The following is a 17,955-nucleotide window of genomic DNA, read 5'->3' on the forward strand; positions in this document are numbered from 1 at the left end:
ATGTATCTCTATAATGATGTGCTTTTTTACCTGTACGAGTGCCTGTGGGTTTCTCATAAGGTCTTAATGAGCCTTTGTGTTTCACATGTCAGTACTGTAGCCAAGGACTTAACCCTGAGCACCTAAAAAGAGTGAATTTATTGCATTTTTTAAATGTATGTAAATTGTTGTGCATTCCCACATCGGTATATTTGTGTTCACGTTGGTAATTATTTCATTCGGGACAGCAGTGGCCACTATTTCATTCCTGGCCGCAGAAGTCCTGATTTCCCTCCTGAGCACTGTTATGATTTCGCTCCTAAGGCCATTATTCCCCCCCCTCTCCACCCCCCCATGGCCCAAAGCTTTATATTTTCCTCCAGAAATCGGGGGTCATTATTTCCCTCCAGGGCACAGGTTTCATAATTTGCCTCGTGGGTTTAAGAGTCATTATTCCATTCCGCTCCTGAGGGCACGAGTCAGTATTTCCCTCCTATGTCCAGTAGCCATTACTGCATTCCTGGGTGCAACGCTCATTTGTTTCCTCCCAACTTCTAAGGTCAACATTTCCTTCTGAGTTCCCAGCGGTCATTACTCATCCTCTGAGTCCACTTGTTATTGTTTTCCGCCGGTAGTTCCCTTTTGGGTAGACTGGTCTATATTTTCCACCCTGGCACATGGTCCATTATTTCCCACCACACCCAGCAAGGATTAATTCCTTCCTGGGTGTAGGGTCCATTTTCCCACCTGAACACAGTGGTCATTCTTTCCCTCCTGGACCTTGTGGTCATTGCTTCCTTCTTGGTCCCGGTGGTCATCACTTCGTTCTTGGGGGCACATGAGTCAGTTGGTCCCTCCTGTGGTCAGGGATCATTATTTACCCCTTTGGGGGTACGAGTGATATTTTCCCCTTCATTATGAGTGTGCCTTATTTCTCTGTTGGGTTTAGTGGTCATTATGTATCCCTCCTGCTCCCAGTGGTCAATATTTACCTTCAGGTTAAAGGCTCACATTTTAGTTTGGGCTATTAGGTAGTGCTTGCATCACCTATAAGCCAAAACTACTGCTTTAGAGTACAGACATGGAGAAATAGCATATGAGAAGGGACGCAAAGCTTGTAGGTGGTGTTTGGTTATTTGCCCAGCCATTGACTGTCCATGGCCATGCTAATTCCTATAGCCATTCCGACCCAGTTCCTGCCCCCCCACTCCCCCACTCAAAACACCTCCTCATGGGAACTCTTTAAGCTCGCTTTAATCAATCCTTACTATCAAACCTGGCACTGGAAGAGCCTGCTGGTGTTTTTCAAAGAAGGCTTCTGAGATTTAATGACTTAATTGGAGCTGTAAACGTACTACTGGTGTAATAAAAATGTCTTAACCAGGTCTGCCTTCAGCCACTCAGTTTATAAGCACTATGTGTGTCCTTCCTGAAGCCCTGTTAAAAAGAAGCATTGGGAAAGTCAACCGTTTTGGCTTGTGTATAAGTAATAGGCATTTGCCAGGCACTGCTGTTAGATGCTCAGTTACTCGTACCATTATCTCACCTACTACCAGTGATTGCCAGTTAATACAACTACAGCAGTGCCTAGCAAGTGCCTTTCCCATGCCTACACAAAAGCCCAAACTGTTGGCATTGCCAATGCTTTTTTCTCTTTTGGTCCAGTGGCCATTATTTACATCTCGGGTGCAGTGGTAGTTGTTTACATCAGTGGCCTTATTGAAGTAAGGGATGTTTTGCCTATGCTGGATGACCCTAGTACTCTGTATGGATCTCCTTGATTCTCATTTCTTTTAGGCGCAGCTGCCTTTTCGGGTGCCGTGACCCATACCTTGTCCACTGCCCTCCTGGCTTTCGAGGCCACTGGGCAGATTGCCCACATTCTGCCCGTTCTTCTGGCGGTGCTGGTTGCCAACGCGATAGCACAGAAATTCCAGCCATCCTTCTACGATGGAACCATTATTGTGAAGAAACTGCCCTACTTACCCCGGATCCGAAGCAGGCATATTGGGTGAGTACACCAAAGCCCACACGTGCACATTCTGAACATTGGTCAACACCATGATGCTCACTAAACCAATGAGCAAGAACTAGTCTGGTGTGGGGGGAAGGGCAGGGTTCACCATCCGGGGTGCACCTCCGGTGAAATGTTGGGGAGAGCACATATGCACAGATGTATGCAAAAGATGTTGCAGCCAACTACATTTGTATTGAACCAGTACACTTTTTTGATAATCTTGTCATCTAAAAAAACAATGTTTTGTAGTGTGTCATTCAAGGAATAAAGGTTTCTACATGTATTTCTAGACCTGGGGATGCCAGAGCGAGAGTAAGGAGGGGTCTCAAGCTGCCTCGAACCAAGCTGCTTGCTGGCTTGTGCTCGACTTGAGTTTCAAGCCGAGCCTCGTCTGCTTTACGTGGGGAAAAAATGTAAACAAATCTTGCTTGGCAATGGTCGGGCACCTTCAACTAGACATCCTGTCTCGCCCTGCAGCACAGAGCCTTGTAATCCTTGCAGAGTTGGTGGGAGACAGATGTTGCCTATTAAATGTCCAGAACAAGTCTTATTTTTGTCATTTAAATAGGAAGCCCTTTTGGGCGCATGTCAGTTTGATGCTGAGCAGAAAATTGATGTTTTTAGGTGATCAGAACTGGACGAGAGCATTTCTGTCTGATAAAACCCCACCACAGCACAGCAAATGATTTACCCTATCCTTGCCTTCTCCCAAAATAATTATATTGGTTCAGAATACCTTCTTTTTAAACTATGTTGTTTATGGCCTTGATACCTGTTATATTTACATTCAAAAACAGGGATTACTTTTTTAGTGGAACTTCACATTTGCTTCACATAAAGCATAACAAGCTGCCTGTCTGTTTTAAATAATGACTACAAGCAGGAGGCGTTGTATCCTAGTTTCGATTTTGCATTTATGTGATTGTAAGTCTTGAAGGTACAGTTACAAAACCCAGAGGTGATTTTTCAAGTTGTGATAACCATCAAAGTTGAACTTGTAGTCTTCATTCTAGGATGGGGAAAATGACTACAATCGTGCTAATTTTGCATAACGTGATATTGCATGACTTTGTCAGCTTTGTTCAGAATATGATCTGTGCTCCTTTCAAACCAACTCTATGAAACAGATGATTATTATTATCGTTATTATTATTACTACCCGTTAAAGCCATACCTTAGAGCTGAGCAGGACAAGAATTCAAAGTGCAGACTGGGCTCAAATCTTGGCTTCATGTCATAACTAAAGTGCATGATCCTGGGCAAATCATTTCATCTCAGTGCGCCGAATGTTTCAGAATTGGAATGCCAGGTACAGGTTTTGTGTTGTGGGGAGTGTGCTGCCATGATGTGAAGGCACAGGTCTTATTTCTGCTCTGCTCGGTTGGGCTCATTGAGCCAAGCCTGACCCAATAGGGTTGCTGTTGCTCAGTTCTACACACGCACACTTTGGCCCTCTCCAGCTTGCAGCACAGCTCGATGTTGCCGTGCCAATTTCCTCATCTCGTGCACCTGGATAGTAAAGTTTCACAAGTTGTGTATGTTAACATTATGAATATTTTTTCCAGTTTCCTTGAAGTGCTTTATGACACATTTACATTAGATTGCCATTCTCTCTGCTCTTCTAATGACCCAGATTGCAACATTGTCATTGCCCCCCCCCCCCAACACTCGATACCAGGGAAAATGGTTAAGCGCTATGACCCCAGGACATCTCTCTGCACCGACTAATCACAAACTGTAATTGGATGGTAAGTAATTGTAATGTTTTATTTATACAGCACTTACAGGTGGAGCACGTCAAAGCGCTTCAAGGCGGGAAGGGAACACGAAAATACAGTAATCATTCTTAGGCCTTGCAGTTTCTGAATTATCTAAACAGAAAAACTAGGCCTGACAGCATTTCTACTAGCGCAAGTGCCTTTTAAGTGGAAGGGGGAAGAAACTGAACAGAGTGGTGGAAGGAGGAACAGAAAGTGTGTGTAGTGTATGGGAGATCCCAGAGAACGCCTAACGAGAAAAAACATTTAGAACAGGAAATTCCTAATTCACATCCTGAACGCGTAGACATTGTGTATACTACACAAGTCACCCAGGAGAATATTCCACATGTTCACAGCCAAAATGGAGGAGACCTGCTTGATAGCCTTGAGCGACGGAAGCGATTGATAGTCATTGTCCACCTAGCTACAGCTCTTTGAGGGCGAGAGGATCATTGTCCACCCAGCTGGAGCTCTTTGAGGACAAGAGGATCATTGTCCACCTAGCTGCAGCTCTTTGAGGGCGAAAGGATCATTGTCCACCTAACTTCACCGCTTTGAGGACGAGAGGATCATTGTCCACCTAGCTGCAGCTCTTTGAGGGTGAGATAATCATTGTCCACCTAGCTGCAGCTCTTTGAGGGCGAGAGGATCATTGTCCACCTAGCTGCACCTCTTTGAGGGCGAGAGGATCATTGTCCACCAAGCGGCAGCTCTTTGAGGACAAGAGGATCATTGTACACCTAGCTGCAGCTCTTTGAGGGCGAGAGGATCATTGTCCACCTAGCTGCAGCTCTTTGAGGGCGAGAGTATACGTACAATTTCAAGCATTGTCTGGGATATTTAGGAGCACGTCCAAGCCTTGTGAGCCAAGGCGAGAGGTTTGAAAGTGATTCTTGCTATTACTGGCAGCCAGTGTAGCTGTCTCAATATAGGTGTATTATGTGCATGCGTAGGAGCGTTGGGCCACCATGAGCGTGGAATTTTTTTCTAATAACCGCAAACAATGGATAGTTTAGTTGGCGGCTCCGGCATAAAGAAAATTGCAGCGGTCTAACTTTCCACACACGGTGGCTCTAGCCATGGTGGCGCAGTGACACACTGACCACAGCGGTCTAATCTGCCTAAGAAGAGGATATATGAACAGTGGTAGATTTACTTGGGAGGACAAAGATAAAGACGAGTCGATAATAATAACTAACGTTTTGAAAAAGGTTTGCAGTTTAATTGTGTAACCCGATATGAACATTTCTAAGTAGACCTCAAGGTTTTTTTGGAGAGACTGAGGTGACCATCATTAGGAGCTCTGTCTCATCCTTTGTATCTGTCACTATTACCAGGTCCAGGCAAACTTTAAAAAGTAGTGCAAGGGGTCCCATTTATTTATAAGTGAGACATAACTCATCGTTTGACAGATACAAACTTGGAGCAAGTCGCTATGCCTCTACCTGACCCCCAAATTGACAATTTGCTAGATCTGTCAATCTACATCAATTCTGACTCAATGGACCCTGTGAGGCACTTGAGTCAAAATGATACAAATTACATTGTGATTGATGAATGCCCAAGGGAAGATGACAAAGCCTCAATATGTCTAGAACTATCACGCAAGGAGATTTCGGACACATCTCTAGATTGCTCAGTCCGAACCATTTTGTCTCTTCAATCAATCTCTGAAACTGAAGGGTCTACAGTGGAGAATGTGAGTATCACAGACAGAGGAACTCACTACCCACATAATAACACATTTGTGAGTGGTCGTTCTGCCGGAGCACTCAAGGATCCTTTTGATGAGTTAAAGGTCCCAATGTTTATTGATCCAATGACGCACAAACCGAATTTTGCCATAAGAATGCCAGAAATCCCAGAGCCTGAGACAAACAGGCTAACCTTGAATTGAACATATGTTTTGTTATTACTAAAGTCCATCCCCCAGTTAAAGGATATCGAATCAGCTGACATAAAGTGGGTGATCTTTGATGCAGAAACTCGACTAGATAATTTACGAATCGACCTTTGGGAGAAGTCAATGACGAACAGGATACTGTCAACATCGAGATTGCTAATAAAATTGGGATTCTCCTGTGTGCAGATCAGGGAGCTCGACCAGAATGAAAGCCAATCAATCACTATTGGGAGAAATAATGCAAGATATAACCAAGTAAGAAGTTTAGATGAGAGAAATATCACTCCCATCACGTGCAGTGAAAGAAACAAGCCCTCTGGGACCAGTGAACTTTATCCAGAAAGAGACAGAGGAACTCAAGGGAAAGTGCAATACCGAAATCCCTTTCAACAAGAGTTTGATGACAGTCATGACACCAGTCAAGAACAGTTGAACCAAAATTCATAACTACCAACCAAAGAAGACCACTCTAAGTGGTCACTAAGCTGGTGGAATACGAGAGGCCACTCACATCTTTTCAACCAACCAGTTCCTGAATTGTCAGAATTCCAAATGATCTGCCTCCAAGAGACATGGCTGAGTGATCGGCCATGTTGTGAAGGATAGTTGACACTCGTGAACCCGGCCATACAAAATACTTTAGGCCAACCTTTAGCAGGTCTGATCACATTGATCAAAACTGATTGGGAATGGTCTTTGATTGAAGCTGTGAATCTCAATCCGTAGATTCAATATACGATCTTAAATATCCATGATAATACGACTCTGGAGAGCTCACACAAGAATAAGAAATCTTCCTTAAGCTATATGATAATCTTGAACATCTATTGGAATAATGCTGCTATCAATGATGAGATCTTCATAGGTGTCGTTTTTCTAACAATTGACACAATCGGCGATAAATATCCAGATTTAGAGTTGATCATTTGCGGTTACTTGAATATTCACCTATTAGATAATAAAGGACAAAGAAAAGCCGTAGGCGATCTTTTGCAACGTGCACAGAGATGGTCGAAAGAAACAGCTTGCTGTAATCTGATACTTTGTAATGAGTCCACTGAGAATGGTCCCACATTGTTGCCAACATGGAATCGTGGGAATTCTGCATTATCAATTGACTATATGTTTACGTCATTGCTCTTGCACCAATCAATTTCAAAAATAGAGATTATCCCATCCCAGAAAAGTGATCATAATATGGTGATAATGGAAGCAACAAATGTGTTTCATCAAAGGAAGAGGGATATTGTATTACAACTAGAAGTCAATTCAAAACTGTCAAAACTAAGAATGAGCAAGTCCCAGGCTAGCTTATTGCCACATTTGTTTAAAAAAGCAGTCCTAGATGACACAACAAAATTGAGTTATGATTGGATCCTGGTCCCTTTTCAAAAGCCATGTTCTCTTGCAATTGTGCCACCGCATAAACATCAATAGAACCAGGAATTGGCCGATAAAAAAAAAATACTTGGGAAAACCATACGGACTATAAAAAAGAATGATAATCTGGAAAAATTTGCAAAGATAAAGATAGCGAAACAAACCTTTAACAACTGGAAGAAAGCACATTTAATGGGGATGGCACAAAACGATGCTGACACGATACTAGCAATATTCAAAAATCTGAATCTTAGAGATCTACGGTCGCTGTTGAATAACAATGCTCAATACCAACACCAGATGGTATCAAATGTTACAGAAGAAAAATGAATTGAACATTTCTCCACCCTTTATAAAGATCAACCAGCGGATGAGTAGCAGCAGAAGTCCGTCCATAAATGGCACCTCGAATGGAAAACTGAAGATATCATCGAAACAATTCAGCACCTGAAAGTTCACGCGCCCTCGGTCCTGATGGCCTGTCTAATGCAGCATTAAAACAAGATCCTGTTGCCTGGAAAAACATGATAGTGCAGATTATAAGACTCATTAACAAATTATATCAGATACCATCATCATGGAATAAAGCAACCCTGATTCCCATATTCAAACAAGGCAAATGTGATGACCCAGCTAACTATCGGCCAATAGCCCTTCTGGACCCTTTAGGTAAGTTATTTGCATCATTCCTCCTGAAGAATCTAAAGACTCGGGCTAAAGAAACAAACCGATTAGCAATACGACATAGCGGCTTCACCGCGAATGTGAGCACTAACATCAATCTGCTGGCACTAAACCTGATAAAACATGAAGCTGTGATTACAAAGACAGTGGTTCATGCAATCTTTGTTGATCTCACAATGGCATTTCACTCTATTAATAGACAGAAATTATGAGCCAAATTGTCAGCGTGGAAGTGTCCTGCGGAAATATTAGAACCCATCAAACTTCTCTACACAAATACATCAGTAGTAGTTAGACTGTCAAAAAATGGAGCAAAATCTGCAGCAATTAACACCTGGAATGGCTTGAAACAAGGCTGCCCACTGGCAGCCTCATTATATAGCCTTTATACAGGAGATCTCAAGAAAAACATAAACTATCCCGCTCTTAATCCTCCTAAAATCAACTCGATCCCAACACCGATCCTGATATATGCAGACGACATAATATTGATGGACAAAACAAGCTGCGCTTGAAAGTCAGCCTGCAAACAATGGGGGATTATATGTCCTACAATGGGCTAAAAGTGAATTCGAAGAAAAAAAAAATATGTCTTTGACAAAGCAGCCGTACAGAAAGAAAAAGATATGCACATTTCAGATTGACAGGAAATCAGTTGAAGAAGTTTCCACCTTCAAATACTTAAGAGTCCTAATTAATCAATCGAAAAATGAACGGGAATGGGCGGCTGATATAGAAGGGAAAATACAGCCGCTGGCCCGGCAAGGCTGTCTATTGCCAAGAAAACATGGCAAATTCTTGATGAAGCTAGTTATCACCTTCTACCGACAAAAGGCGATCCCCATTATCACCTATGGGAGCGAAGCTATGTTGAAAGCGGATAGCATAAATAAAAATATTGCGATTTCCAAACAATTTCCCGATGCCATGATAAGACACAAAATCGCTACCCAATCCTGGCCTCCATGGTGCGATGGAAACAATTCAATCTGCTCCGAAAATTGCTGACCGACGACGAAACAACATCTATCCAGCTATTACGGAGTACAAAGGTCAGTTTGAATAATACGCTCCTGAAGAGTTGGACAGAACAACTAAAGGCAAAACTAGCAAAGACATATCTCTAGATATGTTATTATACCTACCACAGCAGGCTAAAATTAAGTTGCAAAGGAACGATTGGTTGATAACATGCAAAGAAAACATTAAATACAGCATTAACATCGAGTGTGGTGCTGATTTAAGATCCATCAACTAACTTCCAGCCTACCTATGTCTTTTTCCATATGCAAAAGTTTGGGACTGCATCTAATCCTGACTCGAGAAAGATTATCTAAAACCAAGCAGCTTGCATCTGCAGAAAGCTATTGCCAGTTTTGTTTGATCCCAGAGGAGCCAGAAACATTGTACCATCTAATCATGTCATGCACGGCACTGGCTCAGAAGCGTGCCCTATTTGGATCCTTGTTTGGCATTGAAAAGTTGCAGCTAGAGCCTGCCGCAAGATGGGGTAAACTAATGAGTGGGCAGGATAAGAAATCAATTTTTACCCTCACACAATTCATTACAAACATCTTGGATCTGGATAACTTATAATATAAGGAAGTGAACAGACTTTGTTTTTATGGTCTTGTAATGCGAAGCTAGGATTTTTTGTTCATATTTTTTTCTTTTCTATATATATTACATCCGTGGCCATGTAGTTATGGTTAAGTTGCTGTTTCCATAGGAAGTGCACTTTTTGGGCGGCTTTTAACTTCGCTTCCCCTGGACGAATCCGCACCAAACTTTGCAAATAAAGTATATGGCCCACTCTGAACTTTCTTGCAAAGTTTGGTGAGGTTTGGTCCGGGGGGGCAAAGTTATACGGGGGGTCCCAAAACTATTTTTTTCCCTTAGACATAATGGGAAAAAACTTTGCTCACGCCTACAGCCCAAACCGCTGGACGGATTTACACCAAATTTGCAGCAGGAGCGGCGGCTTGGTCCCGAAAGCGTGCTTTTTTTATTTGGTGTAAAACCGTCCAGTAGTTTTTAAAAAAAAGAAAAAAATGTAAGTGAAAAAAATTAGTGATATCTGTGTCCGCTTCGTGGACACACTTCCCTGTTAGCTCCGCGGACAGGACGGGGATTGGGCAAGTGATTTGCGTGATGTCCGCGGACATCTGACGTGCTCTCCCATTGGCTGTAGTAAAGCGTGCAGTGCGTCTTATTTTGAGAGACACCCGCCATCTTAGTTTATTGTTCGTATATTGGCATTTGTGGCAAGCTCTGCGGTGACTTCAGACTTCACAAGTGATTATCAAAACGTAACAAGCGAAAATTCCGATGCAATAAGATCAGAGGACAGCGGGGCCTTGAATGGGGCTGTGTGAGGCTCATGTGGATTACACTTCCTGAAAGTGCCAGGCTGCTGCAGACTGGTACACGGTGGCCTGCGGAGGACCCACCCCCGCTCATTACCCGTGTCTCCCTCCTGTATCCCCCACCCCCCGCTCTTTACCCGTGTCTCCCTCCTGTACCCCCCGACCCCCTGCTCAAGCCCATGTCTCCCTCGTGTTTCCCCCCACCCCCTGCTCATTACACGTGTCTCCCTCGTGTTCCCCCCACCCCCCGCTCATGTCCTGTGAATCTCTCCTGTTGCCCCTCACCCCCGGTCATGCCCCGTGTCTCCCTGCTGTTTCCCCCCACCCCCTGCTCATGCCCCGTGTCTCCCTCGTGTTCCCCCACACCCTGCTCATGCCCCGTGTCTCCCCTGTTCCCCCATCCCCTGCTCATGCCCCGTGTCTCCCCTGTTCTGCCCACCCCCCGCTCAAGCCCTGTGTCTCCCCTGTTCCCCCCCACCCACTGCTCATGCCCTGTCTCCCTCCTGTTCCCCCCGCCCCCCGCTCATGCCCCATGTCTCCCCTGTTCCCCCCACCCCCCGCTCATGCCCCGTGTCTTCCTGACATTCCCCCACCCTCCGCTCATGCCCTGTGTATCCCTCCTTTTCCCCCCCACCCCCGCTCATGCCCCGTGTCTCCCCTGTTCCCCCCCCACCCCCGCTCATGCCCTGTGTCTCCCTCCTGTGCCCCCCACCCCCCGCTCTTGCCCCGTGTCTCTTATCTGTTACCCCCTACCCCCTGCTCATGCCCCATGTCTCCCTCTTGTTGCCCCCCACCCCCCACTCATGCCCCGTGTCTCTCTCGTGTTCGCCCCACCCCCCGGCTCATGCCCCGTGTCTCCCTCTTGATGCCCCTCATGCCCCATGTCTCCCTCGTGTTCCCCCCAACCCCCGCTCATGCCCCGTGTCTCCCTCGTGTTCCCCCACCCCCCGCTCATGCCCCGTGTCTCTCTCCTGTTGCCCCACACCCGCGGTCATGCCTCGTGTCTCGCTGCTGTTGCGCTCCACCCCCCGGTCATGCCCCGTGTCTCCCTGCTGTTGCCCCCCACCCCCTGCTCATGCCCCATCTCTCTCTCCTGTTACCCCCCAGCCCTCCTCATGCCCCGTGTCTCCCTCGTGTTAGCCCCACCCCCCTCTCATGCCCCGTGTCTCCCTCCTGTTGCCCCCACCCCCCGCTCATGCCCCGTGTCTCCCTCGTGTTCCCCCACCCCCCGCTCATGCCCCGTGTCTCCCTCCTGTTGCCCCGACCCCACGCTCATGCTCTGTGTCTCTCTCCTGTTACCCCCACCCCCCGCTCATGCCCCATGTCTCCCTCGTGTTGCTCCCCACCCCCCGCTCATGTCCCGTGTCTCCCTCTTGTTCCCCCCACCCCCCGCTGATGCCCTGTGTCTCTCTCCTGCTACCCCATCCCCCTCTCATGCCCCGTGTCTCTCTCCTGTTGCCCCCTACCCCCGCTCATGCCCGTGTCTCTCTCCTGTTGCCCCGCACCCCCCTCTCATGCCCCGTGTCACTCTCCTGTTGCCCTCCACCCCCGGTCATGCTCTGTGTCTCCCTACTGTTGCCCCCCAACCCCCACTCATGTCCCATGTATCTCTCCTGTTACCCGGCACCCCCCGCTCATGCCCTGTGTCTCTCTCCTGTTGCCCCCCCCGGTCATGCCCTGTGTCTCGCTGCTGTTGCCCTCCACCCCCCGCTCAAGCCCCGTGTCTCTCTCCTGTTCCCCCCCACCGCCCGGTCATGCCCCGTGTCTCCCTGCTGTTGCCCCCCACTCCCCGCTCATGCCCCGTATCTCTCTCCTGTTACCCCCACCCCCTGCTCATGCGCCATGTCTCTCTCCTGTTGCCCCCCACCCCCTGCTCATTCCCCGTGCCTCTCTCCTGTTGCCCCCAAACCCCGGTCATGCCCTGTGTCTCTCTCCTGTTACCCCACACTCCCCTCTCATGCCCCGTGTCTCCCTGCTGTTGCCCCCCACCCTCCGCTCATGCCCTGTGTCTCCCTGCTGTTGCCTCCCACCCCCGCTCATGCCCCATGTCTCCCTGCTGTTGCCCTCCACCCTCCGCTCATGCCCCGTGTCTCCCTTCTGTTGCCCCCCACCCTCAGCTAATGCCCGTGTCTCTCTCCTGTTACCCCCACCCCTTCTCATGCCCCGTGTGTCTCTCCTGTTACCCCTCATCCCCCTCTCATGCCCCGTGTCTCGCTCCTGTTTCCCCCACCCCCCTCTCATGCCCCGTGTCTCTCTCCTGTTGCCCCCCACCCCAGGTCATGCCCCGTGTCTCCCTGCTGTTGCCCCCCACCCCCCGCTCATGCCCCGTGTCTCTCTCCTGTTACCCCCACCCCCCGCTCATGCCCCGTGTCTCCCTCTTGTTAACCCCACCCCCTCTCATGCCCCGTGTCTCTCTCCTGTTGCCCCCACCTCCCGGTCATGCCCCATGTCTCCCTGCTGTTGCCCCCCACCCCCTGCTCATGCCCCGTGTCTCTCTCCTGTTACCCCCTAAACCCCTCTCATGCCCCGTGTCTCTCTCCTGTTACCCTCCACCCACCTCTCATGCCCCGTGTCTCTCTCCTGTTGGCCCCCACCCCCCGCTCATGCTCCGTGTCTCTCTCCTGTTACCCCATCCCCCTCTAATTCCATGTGTCTCCCTCGTGTTCGCCCCACCCCCGCTCATGCCCTGTGTCTCCCTGCTGTTGCCTCCCACCCCCCGCTCATGCCCTGTGTCTCTCTCATGTTGCCCCCCACCCCCCGCTCATACCCCATGTCTCTCTTCTGTTACCCCCCAGCCCCCGCTCATGCCCTGTGTCTCCCTCGTGTTTCCCCCACCCCCTGCTCATGCCCCGTGTCTCCCTGCTGTTGCCCCCCACCCCCCGCTCATGCCCTGTCGCCCTGCTGTTTCCCCCCACCCCCCGCTCATGCCCCGTGTCGCTCTCCTGTTACCCCTCACCCCCCCTCTCATGCCCTGTGTCTCTCTCCTGTTACCCCCACCCCCCTCTCATGCCCTGTGTCTCTCTCCTGTTGTCCCCAACCCCCGGTCATGCCCCGTGTCTCTCTGCTGTTGCCCCCCACCCCCTGCTCATGCCCCGTGTCTCTCTCCTGTTACCCCCACCCCCCTCTCATGCCCTGTATCTCCCTTGTGTTCCCCCCACCCCCCGCTCATGCCCCGTGTCTCCCTGCTGTTGCCCCCCACCCCCGATCATGCCCTGTGTCTCTCTCCTGTTGCCCCCCACCCCCCGGTCATGCCCCGTGTCTCCCTCCTTTTGCCCCCCACACCCCGCTCATGCCCCATGTCTCTCCTGTTATCCTCCACCCCCCTCTCATGCCCCATGTCTCACTCGTGTTCCCCCACCCCGCTCATGCCCTGTGTCTCCCTGCTGTTGCCCCCCACCCCCCGCTCATGCCCCGTGTCTCTCTCCTGTTACCCCCTGTTCATGCCCCGTGTCTCCCTGCTGTTGCCCCCCACCCCCGCTCATGCCCCATGTCTCCCTGCTTTTGCCCCCCATGCCCCGCTCATGCCCCGTGTCTCCCTCCTGGTCCCCCCTACCCATGCCCTGTTGTGTTCTCTTTATACACCCCGCCTTCCCTTTCAATGGTGTCCATCTTGGTAAAAGATTTTCCTTCCTACACCGGGACGCTGCAGGCGTTCCGGTGTGGGAAGAAAAATCTTTTTTTTTACCACCCCAGGTTCCCACTTTGAGAACCTAGGATGCTAGTGGTCTTCATCCATTGAAAAGGACGTTATGGTTACGTTGCACTAATAAAAAACTATGAAATTCAATGAAAAAGCTTTGTTAAAGGGACATTATGGTTAAGTTGCACTAATAAAAACCTATGAAAGCCAATGAAAAAACTTTGTTAAAGGGACGTTATGGTAAAGTTGCACTAATAGAAACCAATGAAATTCAGTGAAACAAACTTTGTTAAAGGGACGTTATGGTAGTTGTGCTATTAAAAACCTATGAAATTCAGTGAAAAAAGTTGGTAAAGGGACATTATGGTTAAGTTGCGCTACTAAAAACCTATGAAATTCAGTGAAAAAAGTTGGTAAAGGGACATTATGGTTAAGTTGCGCTACTAAAAACCTATGAAATTCAGTGAAAAAACTTTGTTAAAGGGACATTATGGTTCCAAGTAAAACCGAAAAACCCTTCAAATTCGCCAGTTATGGTAAGCTAAGCAACCATAACTCGCGCCACCACCGTGCACTGCTAAGCCTAACACCCAGGACATCAAAGATGACATCACAAATGTCATTGATGACATCACTGATGACATCACACGTGCATTTACCTTTCATGTAAAGTCTGTACAAGGAATTCTTATTGTAATGTTAATAAAAAAAGTGTCAAAGATTATTGGAATAAATATCAGTGCATTAAGCTATGCATTGATACAAATAGCATTATATTATTAACTTCAATCCAGTATACTAAGGTACTCATGTAGAAACATAGGCACTGTGTGCAGCATACATGATGGAGGTGCAATATTCATAAGCTTGCCCTGTTGAATAGTGAAATGACAACTGTTTTCATATTAGAGTTTTGCGTATAATGAAACTTGTGATAAGTAGGTAATAAAACCCACTTACTACATAATTGCATTATTATAGACAAATCACAAAGAGACAACACCACATGCAAATATGAATATATACAAGGGAATTGAAGTAAGAAAAAAACAGCAATAGTAGCAGAAAGTGTTTTAACCTAATTGATTACCTTTATGCAGAGAAATGATTGCTCTGTTTCAAAGCTGTTACTTACCCTATCTATATATATCACATGAGGTGTCTGAACCCTAAGGAAAATAGTATGAGTACAACATATAAAAATATGAGCATATACAGGGAAAGTACAGTAATAAAAAAACATCAGAACTATCAGAAAGTGCTGATAACTCTACTGATAATTTTAATGCACAAAAAGGATTGCTGTCTTTCAAGGGTGTGTCTTCCCCTATGTATATGTTTCATATGATATGCCTGGACCATAAGGGAATTATTGTAAGAACATACTTGAAGGATAAGTCTACAAACATACTACCTTTTCCACTTTTAATTCCTGACTGTTACTAAAGAAAACCATGTGGCCTAGATATATCAGGAAAGGAAAAAAGTGGCCATGTAGTTATGGTTAAGTTGGTGTTTCCATAGGAAGAGCACTTTTTGGGTGGCTTATAACTTCGCTGCCCCTGGACGAATCCTCACCAACCTTTGCATAAATAGTATACGGCCCACTCTGCATTTTTTCGCAAAGTTTGGTGAGGATTCGTCCAGGGGGGAAAAAGTTATAGGGGGGGAACCCAAAATTATTTTTTTTCCCATAGACTGAATGGGAAAAAACCTTTGCTCGCGCCTACAGCCCAAACCGCTGGTCGGATTTTCACCAAATTTGGACCAGGAGCAGCGGCTTCCCTGTTCGCTCCACGTACAGTGTCCTGATTGGCCGATCGGCTCACAGCATGTCCGCAGACATGCAACGTGTTCGCTGATTGGACGTTGTGGAGCGCGTCAGATTTTCGGTGGCGCCTGCCATCTTGGATTTGCGGATGTCCGCGGACAGCGCGGTGAAATTTGGTTCAAAATTTGTATTTAGTAGAGTGTGTTGGTGTGTAGGAGTGTTTGGGGAGGGTGGGAGAGTATGAGATAGGTTGAAATGTGGTAGACGTTCTTGTTGTGTTCGATTTGTCTGCGGACATCACGGTGTTCTGAAATGTTCTAAATAAATTGAATGGGGGGTGTTCTGAGTACTCAATATGTGTCCGTTTTGTTTGGAAGCAAGCTGAAACTGTTCTAAGAACACTCGCGGTGACCAGAAATGTTTGTAAATAAACAAAATGGGGGTGTCCTGGGGACGCTGTCTGTATCGTTCTCTGGCAAGTTGAATGTGTTCTAAGAACACTCGCGGTGTCCTGAAATGTACGCAAATAAACAAAATGGGGGTGTTCTGATGACGCTGTCCGTATTGTTCGTTGTCAAGTTGAAGATGTTCTAAGAACTCTCGCGTTGTCCTGAAATATTCATAGGGGGTGTCCTGAGGACGCTGTCTGTATTGTTCTCTGACAAGTTGAATGTGTTCTAAGAACACTCGCAGTGTCCTGAAATGTTCGTAGGGGGTGTTCTGAAGACACTGTCCGTATTGTTCGATAGCAAGTTGAATGTGTTCTAAGAACACTCGTGGTGTCCTGAAATGTTCGTAGGGGGTGTTCTGATGATGCCGTCTGTCCTGAGGATGCTGTCCGTATTGTTCTTTGGCAAGTTGAATGTGTTCTAAGAACACTTGCGGTGTCCTGAAATGTTCGCAAATAAACAAAATGGGGGTGTCCTGAGGACGCTGTCCGTATTGTTAGTTGTGAAGTTGGAAGTGTTCTAAGAACACTCGTGATGTCCTGAAATGTTCGTAGGGGGTGTTCTGATGATGCTGTCCGTCCTGAGGACGCTGTCCGTATTGTTCTATGTCAAGTTGAATGTGTTCTAAGAACACTCGCGGTGTCCTGAAATGTTCGCAAAAAAACAAAATGGGGGTGTTCTGAGGACGCTGTCCATAGTATTCTTTGTCAAGTTTATTCTGTTCTAAGAACACTCGTGGTGTCCTGAAATGTTCGCAAATAAACAAAATGGCGGTGTTCTGAGGACTCTGTCCGTATTGTTCGTTGTCAAGTTGGAAGTGTTCTAAGAACTCTTGCGTTGTCCTGTGATGTTCGTAGGGTGTGTCCTGAAGACGCTGTCCGTATTGTTCCTTGTCAAGTTGAAATTGTTCTAAGAACTCTCGTGGTGTCCTGAAATATTTGTAAATAAACAAAATGGGGGTGTTCTGAGGACTCTGTCCGTATTGTTTGATGGTAAGTTGAATGTGTTCTGAGAACACTCGTGGTGTCCTGAAATGTTCGTAGGGGGTGTACTGAAGACGCTGCCCGTATTGTTTGTTGTCAAGTTGAAAATGTTCTAAGAACTCTCGCGGTGTCCTGAAATGTTCGTAAATAAACAAAATGGGGGTGTTCTTAGGACGCTGTCCGTATTGTTCGTTGTCAAGTTGGAAGTGTTCTAAGAACAGTCATAATGTCCGCGGACATTAAATGTTTCCATAGGCCATAGTTGAAATGTTTTACTCTATGGGTGTGATATGCTGCAGTGGTTATGGCCAGGGCATAGAGTGTTGGGTGCATGCCCATTTCGCCATGCACCCAACACTCTATGCCCTGGCCACAACCCCCGCAGCATATCACACTTATAGTTGCTTAGAACTTTGGGTCAAAAACAAATTTATAAGGAACAAAGTTATAAGATACTTTGGGTGTGATATACTGCGATGGTTGTGGCCAGGGCATAGAGTGTATAATATACTTACTGTTTGGTTAAGTAACTGGAGTGCATGTATTTCTTGTTAATTTCTGTTATAAAAGAGAATAGCATGTTAGTATTAGTATTTTGTAATGACTTTTTACATTGTATAATTAACATTATTTATTTTTTTTTTTGGACCCTCATATTTAGTAGATTAGAAACCAGAGTACTGTGCAATTTGCTCAGTTTCTGTGTTCGTTGCTAAAATCATTGGGTCTGTGGGAGAAAAAAAAATCCATGTAGGATTAAAAAAAAAACTTTTTCCGTTACGCTACGGTTTATTTGTTTGTTTGTTTTCAGTGTTCACTTGTTGTTTCTGGGCAATGCTTTATACATTGGCTTGTTGCATTTTTTTGGAGCATTAACATATTATTTATTTGTTTGGATATTAATCAATTTTGGAGGAGTTAGATACCAGTAGGTGTATTCTAACTGCCTATTCTTTTTATATATTTTAGTGGTATTGATTTATCTGTTTGGGTATTGTTAAATTTTGGGACAGTTAGATACCA

General features: G+C 46.6%; 1 protein-coding gene across 2 annotated transcripts in view; it reads left to right on the plus strand.

Annotated features, from left to right (window-relative positions):
- LOC138472766 (chloride channel protein ClC-Kb-like) overlaps nucleotides 1-17,955 on the plus strand; it is a 639,821-nt gene that overhangs the window by 573,248 nt on the left and 48,618 nt on the right. For both annotated transcript variants that reach the window (XM_069611097.1, XM_069611098.1), the window contains exon 15: nucleotides 1,777-1,990. In XM_069611097.1, the coding sequence (XP_069467198.1) occupies nucleotides 1,777-1,990 (214 nt within the window). The remainder of the gene's footprint in view (nucleotides 1-1,776; nucleotides 1,991-17,955) is intronic.

This window comes from Ambystoma mexicanum, chromosome 8, assembly GCF_040938575.1.
Source record: "Ambystoma mexicanum isolate Mex_15411 chromosome 8, UKY_AmexF1_1, whole genome shotgun sequence".
Classification (NCBI taxonomy): Eukaryota; Metazoa; Chordata; class Amphibia; order Caudata; family Ambystomatidae; genus Ambystoma; species Ambystoma mexicanum.